The 13,281-nt window shown below is 33.4% G+C and overlaps 1 protein-coding gene across 1 annotated transcript in view; it reads left to right on the top strand.

The window, feature by feature from the left end:
• The window catches only part of ROCK2 (Rho associated coiled-coil containing protein kinase 2), a 142,764-nt gene that overhangs the window by 89,327 nt on the left and 40,156 nt on the right, over positions 1-13,281 (top strand). Inside the window, exons 6-9 of the mRNA XM_078055974.1 lie at positions 7,203-7,347; positions 9,719-9,857; positions 12,011-12,102; positions 12,919-13,078. Coding sequence (XP_077912100.1) covers positions 7,203-7,347; positions 9,719-9,857; positions 12,011-12,102; positions 12,919-13,078 — 536 coding nt within the window. The remainder of the gene's footprint in view (positions 1-7,202; positions 7,348-9,718; positions 9,858-12,010; positions 12,103-12,918; positions 13,079-13,281) is intronic.

Raw genomic sequence — 13,281 nt, 5'->3', positions numbered from 1 at the left:
TATAACCTTCCAGTATGCTTTTATAGCTAATCGTATTTCTTAACAAAAATATCTTATCAAGATGTTTATTTTTAATTAAGCTGATTTTCTTTTCTCTTTACCTCTTATTCATGCCACCTATGTGACATTCACTTTTATAGATCATACTGCCTTCATCAGCATTCTGTATTCTTCCAAGCTCAGCTCAGATTTTACTTCATTTACAAAGTTCTTCCTGATAATCCTAATCTGACTGATCAGTCTTCTAATGTTCTGATTTATTTAGAATTTGTGCTGTATTTCATAGGCCATTTTCATGTATCTAGGTTTGTATGCCCTGTCTACTAACTAAAACTTAACATTCCTTTCTTCTTTGGTCTTCTTCATAGATTATGTATATCACTGTGTCCATCTTTTACATACATCAGTGTTTAGTAGATGGAACATTTGTCCCCAAAGCTCCCTCTTGTGGTGTTTATCATAATACAGTGTGAAATGGTTAATAGTAAAAGTTATCTTTAATGAAAATAAAATATAAGATAATTTTCTAATAGAATGCTAAACTTTTTTATGTCTGTTCTACATAATGAGTGATGTTTATGTGCTGTGCTTCCATGGGTGTATTCTGATTTTAATTAAACCAAAACTTTTGGGAGGGTATAGAGATATAAGTCACACCACATATTTTTAGGGTAGGAAATGATGGTTTAGGAAAAAAGGGTATAGAGTGTGGGGAACAGGACAGAATATGGTTTTTATAGAATATGAGCATGTAAGTAAATACTAAATTTAGCAGTTTAAATCTCTTACATTGTCTCTTTAAAAGGCAAAATAAAATGTGACTTATATAATTTTATTTACTATTTTTTAATTCAGGTACATATAGGTGAGCTAATTATACTCTTTGGTTCATTGCTTACTGTCATTAGGAGTCAACAGAAAGGCTTCATCTGGTTTTTATTTTATGATGTTTTCCCCCTTTCCATTTCAGTCTTATTCTCTCTGTCCCTAATAAATAGCCACTGTCATGTGTTTACTATAAGCTCTTGCAGACTATTAATTAATACAGTGTACATGTGTATATAAGTAGTATAATGGTATGGATGTCTTTTTTTTTTTTTTTTTTTTACTTTTTTCACTCAATCTTGTTTTATATCTATTCTGATATATGTAAATTAGCTCATTCCTTCTTAGTGTTCCATAGTATCTGTCTATTAATTTTACTTATTCCCACTTGTGTTGGATTCCTAGGCCACATCAGCTCATTGCTACTAACAGGACTATGTTGAACCTAAGCATTGATGTTGGACATCTTCAGACATGTCCCATGTGTATTCTGACAAGGTTTTCCTCTATATATACACTTAGAAGAAGTGGGACTACTGACTCAGAGGATACATAAATAAAGTATTACCTGACCTCCAGAATGGCTGTAAATGTTATAACCTCTTGCTAGTGGTGCATTAGAGATCATGTCTCTCTGTGTTCTTACTCACTCTTCCTATTACTCACTCTCTAAATCTTACCAATTCCATTGGTGTAAGGTAGTAAGTTTTAAAAATTGTATTTATTTTATAACTAATGATGTCAAACTTTTCTTCGTATAATTGTCAGTCATTTATCTCATGAATTACTTGTGTTATCTTTTAACCTTTTTAAAATCAACTTCTTGTTGATGTTCAGGAATTCCTTATATAATCTCAGTAGTGATTCCACAGATACTGCTCATTTCATCTTCCAGTCAGCTACGCATTTGTGTCTGTTTGAACAGGAATTCTTAATTTTGATGTAGTGAAATATATATTTTTTAAATACTGAAGTTTAAAAATGTTGTTTGTTGTACCCCAGAACTCCATTCCTCAAGTAATACTAATGATGAGAACAACTATATATGTTGAAGAATAAAGGAGTTTTTTATTAAAAGCTATCGTACATAGAATTTATGATTTTGTTATGTTAGCTGTTAATATGAATAAGTGTTATTGCAAGTTTCAGGTTCATTATTGGCCTCTGTTTGATTATCATTATGGTCTCAAAGCCGTTAGAAATGTTCCTAGTTTCGTTCTCATTTATCTGCACGTCTATAGAAGGGATTGGCAAACTGGAGTACAAGGCCAGATCTGGCCTGTGGCTTGGTTTTGTACAGCTCCTTTACTAAAAATGGTTTGTCTGTTTTTAAAAGATGGTTAAAAACCAAAGAAGATATGAGGTAGAGATCCTGTGTGCCCACAAATCCTAAAATATTTACTGGCCTTTTACAGAAAACTTTGCCAACCCTTTATCTACAATATAGACAGAGATTCTCAAATTATTTTTTAGCTCCTCTGGCCATGGACAAATGCAAAAATAAAATACAACTAAATATTATGACCTACAAAGACTAAAATAATTGGTTACTATTGCAATTAAGAGTATTGGCATATGTCAGTAAGTTCTCTCATGAATAAATTGTGGTTTACACAGTTTCCTGGATACTGTTACTCTTCTTCTCTCTGAAAAAAATATGTAGATGTGAGTGAATGTCACAGTGTAATAATATTTACGTCTAGATGTGTCTCGGTTGATAGCCAAGAAGTACTGCTATTTAAAATTGCTTGTTTAGTTAGGTAAATGGAGTTCCCTCTTTGCTTGTCATTATGCATTTCATAGCCACCTTTACCACCTTTATGGCATATTTTATGTTAGTGTTTTAGGTTACCTGAAAATAATATAAAATTATATCCCTTAATATTCTAGTGTGTACTATTTGATTAAATGAGGCTATACTTCTTTAAAAGCTAATCAGTAAATTGTTAATGTTCTTAACCCTTCTACAAATGACATCAGTTTTTAAAATGGAGGTATTTCTATTTGTGTTTCTGAAAAAACCCTATTTTCTGCAAAATTATACATAGAAGTGAATAGGTTTATGGGAGTAGTAGGGACAGACCATTCAAAAGCTATGCAACTTTGTAACCAGAGTCCTAATAAAAGTTAATAATTGGTACCCCCAGGACATAACTAGAATAACAGGCAGCCTTTTGTGCCTTGGGCACTGCACAGTGCAAATGGACATGGGCTTCTAAACCACTTGGGCTGTTTTTTAGATAGAAAAAGAAGAAGCAGGACTTTGCACTAGCCAAGACTTTTGTAAGGTGAGGGATATGCCTGTTTGAGAAAAGAGCCCCTGCTGCAAGTACTCATTTTTAATCATTAAAATGGACCAAGTAGGCTCCTGCCTGTGTAGCAGTCAAGCTGAGGCTCTTAATGCTTTTCTGATAATTAAGAATTCCATTTACAATTTTTTTCCACTTTCACAGGAAGCATTTAGAATAATTTCTTTGGCCAACCTCAGGATTTATCACTGACCAGTTTTGTGTTTTCAGTAAATCTCTCCGATTATGATATTTTGTCCATTATAAAACAACTATATTTTAGCAAATAAACATGTAATCTTACCCATTTAAAGTACTCATGAGGAAGCTTTTGAAAATGCATACCTGTTTATGTTGCTCTCCTGCTTAAAACCATTCTGTAGATTCCTGTCATCTACTGAGTAAAGTTCAAACTCCTTAGCTATATGAAGCTTCTTATGATATCCCTTCCACGTTTCACCCTCATCCTCTATCATTTGACCTTTTGTGCCTTATAGTTCACTGGTCTTAAATTATATATCGTTGTTTTTATGCCATGAAATCAATGATTTAATGATTCCTGGCCTTCATATATGATGTTGCATATAGTTTACTTGGTAGATTCCTACTCATACCTTGAAACTCAGTTCAAAATTTGCTTATTTGGCTCCTTAGGTTGACTCCTATGTCTTAGCCATGCCCACCTTTTGGAGCATTTTTTTATTTTTTGGCACTATATAATACAAGAAAGACTTGTATTTTCTCTGTCCCAGCTCTGGAATCAGCCACTTTTCCAGAAAGCTCAGATTTCTTTTATTTAAGAATGGTATTTAGAAATCAGTATTTGGGCACTAGATACGTTTATTCCTCCTCGAGTGCCATTATTTCTAGGCCTTGTCAGCAGAGACATGTAGACTGAACATACTGTATGTGCTAATCCATATGCACACACATGTTCATATTTAATTCTGTACTTATCTATCCGTATATCTATGCTACTAAAAATCATGAGTTCATACTGATACTTCTGAATCTTTTCCTACGCTACAGGGCTCATTGTAGTCTTCTTCCTTTCTTTTTTATAATTTCTACTTTGGTCACTGAGAAATCTGGCTCTTTTGGGGCGCCTGGGTGGCTCAGTCAATTAAGGATCTGCCTTCGGCTCAGGTCATGATCCCCTTCGGCTCAGGATCTAGCCCTGCGGAGGGCTCCCTGCTCAGCGGGGAGCCTGTTTCTCCCTCTCCCCCTGCCACTGCTCCTGCTTTTGCTCTCTCTCTGTCCAGTAAATAAATAAAATCTTAGAAAAAAAAAAGAAAGAAAGAAACCTGGCTCTCATTATCTACAGTATATTTACTTGTTCAGCTCTAGGAGACACATAAAATTACTTCAGAATTACTAATTCCTACCTCTGTGACAAACAGATTTACTAATTAGAATGTATTATTTTTGTGCAGTTCCTTTTGAGGTTAGCCTTATATTATCTGTTACAGATATTGTGTTCCAAAGTTATTTAGGTTAGTTTTTTTCATCCCTAACCCATTTGGTGTGGTGATGTTACTAATTGATAAAACAGGTTCATTTCTTACTGTTTGTATTCCATTTGGAGTATCCCCCCCCCCCCCGCCACATCCTGGTTGATTTTAATTGCTTATTTACAGTCTTTATGATGTGTGAAGCATTCCTCTGGCTTTAAGAGTTAAAACTGTACAAATTGTATGCTCAGAGAAGGATCCTGTCCTCCTTACTCCTGCTACCCCATTCCCATACTCCCTTCTTTCCACCCTTTTCCCACCCACACCCGCTGTGGGTAAACCAGGTCTTTTTAGTTTCTGGTTTATTCTTTCTGTATTTCTTTAGAATAGGAGAAGAGACTTGTCATAAATGTAGATTATGTATTCATGTAATTTGAGAACTTCTCCATGAGACAGTTTTAAAATGTCTTTTCCAAATGTTTATTAAAAAAATTTTAACCTCCAGTATGCTAGTCAAAAATTGTGGTTGAAATATTTATTTTCCCAAAAGCAGAGTGTTGTTCACATAGTTTACCTACTAAAAATTCTTTAGTCCTGCCAAAGTATTTATTCTGCAAGTGGTTGTTCAAATTGGTCTCCATCTTACCTTTCCCACCTTCATCATTGTGAAACTTTACTTTTAGCTGATTTGGACTTTACTGCCTTTCTTTCTTTTTTTCTTTCTTTCTTTTTCTTTCTTTCTTTCTTTCTTTCTTTCTTTCTTTCTTTCTTTCTTTCTTTCTTTCTTTCTTTCTTTCTTTCTTTCTTCTTTCTTTCTTTCTTTTCTTTTATTTATTTATTTAGAGAGAGAGCATGAGCAGGGGGAGGGGCAGAGAGAGAGAGAATCCCAGGCAGACTCTGTGCTGAGTGTGGAACCCACACAGGGCTCAATCTCAGGAACCCGAGACCATGACCTGAGCCAAAATCAAGAGTAAGAGGCTTAACTGACTGAGCCCCCCAGGTGCTCCTTTGCTGCATTTCCTGAATATGCTTTATATAAAGTCATTCTTTTTCCTTTATTTTTGCTTTTTTTTTCTTTCTAAACTGTCATACCTCTTTCTCCCTCTTAGAGCCTAACTTGTCCCATCCTTCACAGCCTAACTTTATGCCAGTTATTTTTTTTATCTTACCCTTTCCTCTCCCTCTAAACCTTTGAATGCTAAATAATTTTTCTTCTAATGGCATTTTTTTGGTGTGTGTGTCCAGTTAGGTTTTAGCTGTTGAGTCTCACAGGATTCATTTTTTTAAAGTCTAATTTCTGTGGATACATGTGAAATGAGTTTTGTTTACTCTAACAAGTCTCTTAATGTTTCCTCTAACAGCAGTATAGAGAGTCCATGATAAAAATATACCCTGCCTTTTAAAGTTAGGCACTGTTGTTTTTCATCTTTTATCCTAAGTACTAATCCATACAAATTATTGCCCTCATAATTTGCTCAATTATATTCAGAACTTTTATCTTATTAATTTATATTCAAACTAAAATGACTTCTATTCTCTATTTGCTATAAACTTGGGAAAGTAAAATCATTGAGTTATTGTTGCTAATTTGAAGAATGAAAAGATTGTCTTCGAAATTAATTTCCCATGATTAACATATATTTTATTGCACTTAAATACGTTTACATAAATCATATTTACAAAATACATGGAACTTCCTTTTCCCAAGATGTTCATAATACTTAGTATTTTGGGAATTTATATTAGCTTCCTTATGAGGAATGTGGATGACATACTCTTTACCTGGCAGGTAAAGGAAATGGAGGGCATTTAAATTAATCTATAGACTTTGCAAGTTTGCATAGAGCTGGAGGTGAGCGAATATTATTTAGCATTATACTATTATGGTGATTTAATTTTACAGCACACACACACATACATGCTACAAAACACACATGCATACATATATTTACAATGGTTCTTGTCCTTGTCAGAAAGACATCAGATAGAGATTGTCTTATTACCCACTGAAACTAAACACAGATAAAGGTGTTTTTTATCATTTTGCCAAATATCTTGATGCCACAGCTCCATATTTCTAAATACGCAGCTTGGTGGTGTAGCTTTCAAATTGTTAAGATCTTTTAAACATTTGATTTCCTCCATTTTTTCTTAATACATTAAGAACTGTTTCTTTATCCAGCCTCCAAACTAGGCTCTTTGTAATCTTAATTATTGCAGTTTCTTTTGAAAACACCAAAGTTTCCTTTCTCTCTCGTTCTTTTCCCCAGGTCACTGCCTTAAGATCACATTTTGTACTTCCCTTGTAATTACTTGGTAGTGTAAGAAAGAGAAACAAAAGATGTTGATTTGCTTGGGATTCCCGTGGAGTTTACCACTTTTTCCTTCTTGCATTGATGGAGCCTCCTGCATTTTAGAGTTGAAAAGTTATCCTTGATTTCCTGTAATCTGGACACTTGTAGGCATTTCATAATACTTTTATCTCCTGTCCTCCCAAAGCTGTATCAGCAATGAAGTTCTGTTGGGGTAGCAATTTGTAGCCACTATATATATATATGTAGTAATAAATGAATTAGTTGCATTTATGTGTGTATGTTTTTACATGCAACTGTTTTTCTTTATCTCTGCTCTTTACCAGACAGGCATGGTGCATTGTGATACGGCAGTTGGAACACCTGATTATATTTCACCTGAGGTTCTCAAATCACAAGGGGGTGATGGTTACTATGGGCGAGAATGTGATTGGTGGTCTGTGGGTGTTTTCCTTTTTGAGATGCTGGTGGGTAAGTAAATATTTTAACTTGTCTTTTTTTCAAAACCAATCTCATAACACTAGTTTTAAGTCAAGAATTTGAGAATCTAAGGAAATTAATTATGTCCTATGGAAGAGGGATTTTTAAAAACTTTAAATTAGTTGTATCAGATATGACAGATTATTAATTGGAAAATTAAAACCAAATTGTACTGGCACAGTGATTTAGTGGAATGTAAAAGGAATCGAAAGTATATTTCTAGGAAATAATCCTTCAGTGGGCCTTTTTGTGTGAAAAAAATGTTAGAACAAGAAACAAGTTTACAGCTGCCTTGGGCCTCTAGTCTAAGATTTTCTTGATCAGTAGTATTTGTTGTGAATATTTTAAGTATAAGGCTGTTAATATTTGTCCCAATAATAGAGAACTAAAAGTATTCTTTAGTTTGTTTACATAATTACGTAATTGATTTTTGTCGACTATGTTTCTTGTTTATTACTTATATTTACATATGGTTTTAATTCTAGTAAAGTAAATCATAGTTATTGACCATTTGATTATTGATAAAAATATTTTATAATATTTCATTCTCAGAAAACTCAGAGGCAAATCTAATAATTTCTTTCACTTTGACCAAGTCAAAATTTGAAAGGCTCAGGTGTTTCAAAACTTTTCTTTACATCATAGATTTCATTCTTAAGATTTCCCATTCCTAAATACTGGGGTCACAAAAATATCTCCTGGCTAAGGAAGCCAATGACTGAATCATCTGGCTTGGGGATGAGGGCAGATACAGCTAAATCTATTTTCTGAGGCAAGTGTGATAAGGCTAATAACATTATATGAAACAACTTTAAAGTTGAAAATATATTTTTAGAAATTGGAGAATTTATCTTCTAGAGGATGACCCTAAAAAAAATTAGTAGTGGAAAATCTGTAAAATCTGTATGATTATTATGATTATTGCTTAAAAAAAATCAGAACATTTTGGCAAATCTCAAATTTAAATAATAGTCATGGAATGTTTTTGTGGCATAAATTGCCTTCTCTTGATGACCATTTTGTGTATGTAGTATTGATGTTGCTATGCTTTAAACTCATGTCATAGTATGACCTAAGTTGTTTAGGGCCTTTGTTTTTGTAGTGCATCTCTTTACATGCAGGGTATGTTCCCAGGTAGCTGTCCATTCTCCTCACCTCTGGCCCAATCTGATGATACATTAGGTGCATCTTGTATTCTTTTTAAAGTGGAATTATTCTATCATTTGCCTAGACTCTCCAAGGGATTTAGAAAATAACAGTTTGGAGAAAGTCACATAGCTCCTGTGAAGGAACCATTTAAATACCTGCTACTGTTTTCAACCCATGAGTTGAATTTAATGACTTTGAATGACACTGATTTACAGTATTCTGAGCTTACTCAGGTGCTTGCCTAGGTTGGTTAGCACTGGACTTCATTTAAAGGACTCTACTGTAATTAAAAATGGCACTAGAAAAATCTTGAGTTCAAAGCACCCCTTTGCCCTCTTTGAAAACAAACAAAAACTACCTGAATACCCCCTTTTGAAATTTTGGATTGTCTGATTTGGGAAAGTCTGGTTTGTACTAAGGTGACTTATAGTTGAGTCATACTGGCAGGGCCTTTAATTCTTGTGGCTTTAGATGAGTACTGGCCAAAATGGTGCCTTCAGCTTTTCCTGTCTTTACACTCCAGTGCCTCTTCAGCATAGCTGTTAGTCTGCAAGAACACTGCATTGGGAGACCATTTCTGCCATTTTCAATTCTAGCTATGTGTCATCTTAAGCAAATCTTTGCATGTGAAATAATAGGGCTGGTCTAACTCTTAGAGCTGCACCGTCCAGTTTATCATGATGAAAATGGTTTATGTCTGCACAGTCCAGTGTGGTGAGCACTGGCCACACTGAGCTCTTGAACGTGGCTAGTGTGACTAGGGAACTGAAATTTTTATTTTATTTAATTTTAATTAATTTAGCTTTAAATTTAATTAAACTTTAAATTTTAATTGAACTTAAATGTGGCTAGTGGCTACGGTATTGTATAACACAGCTCTAGAGAGTAATCTCAAAAAAGACTGATCCAGCTCAAGCATTAGAGGACTCTGATCGATCTGACCCTACTTAGTAATCTTCCCCGTTGTAAAAACAATAACAAATTCTAGAGTCAGCATTGATTTTATTTTGCTTTTAAGAGTTGATGGTACATTGGTGTGGTTAAAATTTAAATACGTCCTTGGTATGTGCTGGTGTGTTTCGACTGAGACACATAGATCACTTGTTCTTCCATGCATGTGACGAATTTAAACTTAACATATTTAAATAATAGATGAAAAGTGTTTAATTTGTATTCTCTGTTACACTCAGTGTCTTCTTTCTTGGAATTTTAGGGGATACTCCATTTTATGCAGATTCACTTGTAGGAACATATAGCAAAATTATGGATCATAAAAACTCACTCTGTTTCCCTGAAGATGCAGAAATTTCTAAACATGCGAAGAATCTCATTTGTGCCTTCTTAACAGATAGGTAATATACATTGAATTTCTTTGTAGAGAGCCCTTAACTTTTAAGTTTGTAGAAATGAAAGCATAGCTTTTATTTACATATGAAATCTCTCATTCTCTTTATCCAAATTGCTTTTAATTCTGGGTTAGCCTTTTCCTACTGCTAGGCCTGGTATTGGGTTACTCTCGTCATTATGTGTGTGCAACCCCATTGTAATCTAACTCTAACCTTACCTTCATGTCTAAAAAGAAAAAATAGAACTTGGTAAGATAATGCATTTAAGAGAAAAAAAACTTGTATTATTCACATTTTATCCTTTGAAGTGATTAAGCCATGTGACTCTTACTGCACAACTTTTGAGAGAAGAGTGTTTTGTGCAGATACATACTTGACAGGTTATAATCTCAAAAACTATTTGTATTTGACTTGGGAGCGCCTCCTTCCCAGCCCTTTTTTATTTGCGTTTGAAAAGAGTAAGTCTGCCCTAGAAATTCTGTGTTTCTTAAAACAAAGTAGGTGAACAATGCTGTGAAACCTGTCTCAAAAAGGGAAGATAGAAAACTCTTTGGAGTTTCTTCCTTGGCCTTTCTATTCAGTTCTTTTAGATTTGTGATAAGAGTCAGCCTGTCAAAGGACCAACCTTTATAGGGGAGTGCATGCACCATAGTCCAAACTTTACTCACCAGCATTATGATCTTAGGGAAATAACTTTACTTTTTGGGGAAATTTTACTTATCCATAAACAGTGGGATCAGATCAGATTGATAACTGAGGGCATTTCTAGCTTGAAAGTGCTATGATTTCTCAGCAAACCATATTGTTTGTTAGCCAGTTGCTGTTACAAGCAGTACTACAGTGACGGTCCTCATACATTTTTATCTTGCATACATTCTGTAGGATAAAGTTTTAAAGGTGGAGTTCTAGGATACGCACTTTAAAATTGATTTGGTGTTACAAAGTTGACCCCCAGAATAGTCACAGCAGGGTATATTTCCATTGATGATAGTTACTTTCCTCATTCTCATCAAACCGAATATCATGAATTTTTTTTCCATCTGAAGCAAGAAAAGTTACTGCTATTTTTTCTCATTAGAGAGGTTAATCATTTTAATATGTTTATCAATTATAAGATTTGTTAATTATCTGATTAACAGACAATCCATGCTGATAAACTTAGAACAAATCCTGTATGTTTGATTTGGGACTAGATGGGTTGATGAGGATGACCATAATTTGTGCTGAAAGATAAAATATAAAATAGGACATAGCACATGTTAATGAAAGATTTGCCTTAGCAATTTATTGGGGTGGGGGGAGGTGGTGTAGTCTAAGGAATGATTGCAGGTAGAGAAAAGAGATTTGGAAAAGAATTTAATGCCATCATTGTGGCTAGCAGTACTTCCCTTTAAAGTTTACAGGTTTTTCAGTTTATATTAAACATGGCTCCAGGGGCATATAAAAAAAAAGATGTTTTTTATTTCCATAAAATCTTCATTGAAAACTCAAAGGGTCAAAGAATGGAATTGTTAATATTGTTTTTCTTGTATTCAGAATGATTATTTTAATATAAATGTAGAGATATAATTTATGCGACTAAAGATTGATAGTTTCTAACAATATGTGAGTTCTTTTTAAGAAGAGATTTTTTTAAAATTTTGATTTAATTTTGATTTTTTTAAAGATTTTTAAAAATTTATTTATTAGAGAGAGAGAACACATGAGCGGGAAGGGGGAAGGACTGAGGCAGAAGGAGAGGGAGAGAATCTCAAGCAGACTCTGTGCTACATTTTTATTAGAGAGGCTTCGAATAACTCTTCTGTGTCTGAAGTTAAACCTGTCCATTTTACATCCTGGAGTTTGTCATGCAGTTTTGGCATACACAGATGAATATTTTTATTTGAAAGTCTCATGTGTACTTTTGTTTGATACAAACTACAGATGGAAATACATTTCCCTTTCCCTGGTATTTACTATACTTTATAGTCCTTTTAATCTAGAGAGATCATATATTGTAAAATTGGCATTGCTTGTTTTTGAAAAACATTTAAGCCGAAACTTTTAATAAAGATACCTCAAAGTCATTTGTGATCCTTATTTTGATCCTAGGCAAGGTAAGAATTAATTTATTTTTTTTGTAATCTTTTTATAATACAATCTTTAACTGCATTGTTTAGGGAGGTACGACTTGGGAGAAATGGGGTAGAAGAAATCAAACAGCATCCTTTCTTTAAGAATGATCAATGGAATTGGGATAACATAAGAGAGAGTAAGTCAGTAAATTTAAATATTTCCATTCCATCATATTTTAAATCTCAGAAATTGATTCCTCTTTTGAATTAGTAATCATGTTTGATCCACTTAATGCTAACTAATTTTAAATTGAGAGGTTTCATTTCAAATTTGTTCTGTGGCAATATCTATAACTAAATGTTCCTCAACACCTTAAACTAATTTGTATTCATTAAAAATATTTCTTAATACTTTTATAATAAACAGATTTCTTATTTTGTCAAGTTTTTTTATGGATCTCAGAAATTTTCAGAATGGGGGAAATAGCCCTTAATTTGAATGTGTTTGAATTAATAAATCAGTAATTAATTATTTATGTAGACTGTACTTTGGTGAATACTAGAATAAGCATAGTAATTCATTTTAACTTTATGTGTATTTGACAGTTAATCCATTTTAAGAGTAAGAAATGTTTTACTTAAAGAATGTAAAAAGCCACAGACTAAAGAATGTGTGTGCAAGTTACTGCTGCTTACAATTTTAATACCTAGAATAATATCATATTCTAGGTTTTAACAGCTTTCCTTGTTTAATTGATTTATCTGTACTTAAACCTGCTCTAATGTAGTAATAAAATACTTAGTAAAATTTTAATTTTTTGAAATGATAGAATGTAAAACATGTTACCAAATTTTCTATAGTAAATCATAATGTTATTGAATATATATTATTAATGTGTAACGTATTGGCATTAATACATATTACTAATATGTAATTGATATAAAACAAAATCTGGGTGGTTGATGTATATTTTGATTATGAAGAAAATAATCTGTTTCTTCCCCCTGAGCAGCGGCGGCTCCTGTAGTGCCCGAGCTCAGCAGTGACATAGACAGCAGCAACTTCGATGACATAGAAGACGATAAAGGAGATGTGGAAACCTTCCCGATTCCTAAGGCTTTTGTGGGAAATCAGCTACCTTTTATAGGATTTACCTACTATAGAGAAAATTTGTATGTGATTTGTTTGTTAGATTTTTATTGCTTTCAGGATTTAGCTGTAAAGAGTTATCTTATTATGAGATTCTGGATTACAGAAGATAAAGTGTTAATTTGAAACTTTTGAGTTTTTTAAAAAGGACTATTGAAAGTTATTTTTCATTTAGTTCCATTATTTCTGAATGTTCTTCATGTACAGATGTATGCAAGGTACTGTT

The sequence above is a fragment of the Halichoerus grypus genome, chromosome 10, assembly GCF_964656455.1.
Source record: "Halichoerus grypus chromosome 10, mHalGry1.hap1.1, whole genome shotgun sequence".
In the NCBI taxonomy this organism is placed as follows: domain Eukaryota; kingdom Metazoa; phylum Chordata; class Mammalia; order Carnivora; family Phocidae; genus Halichoerus; species Halichoerus grypus.
Note: the sequence above shows the minus strand (reverse complement) of the source record. Positions and strands in the feature narration are given on the sequence as shown.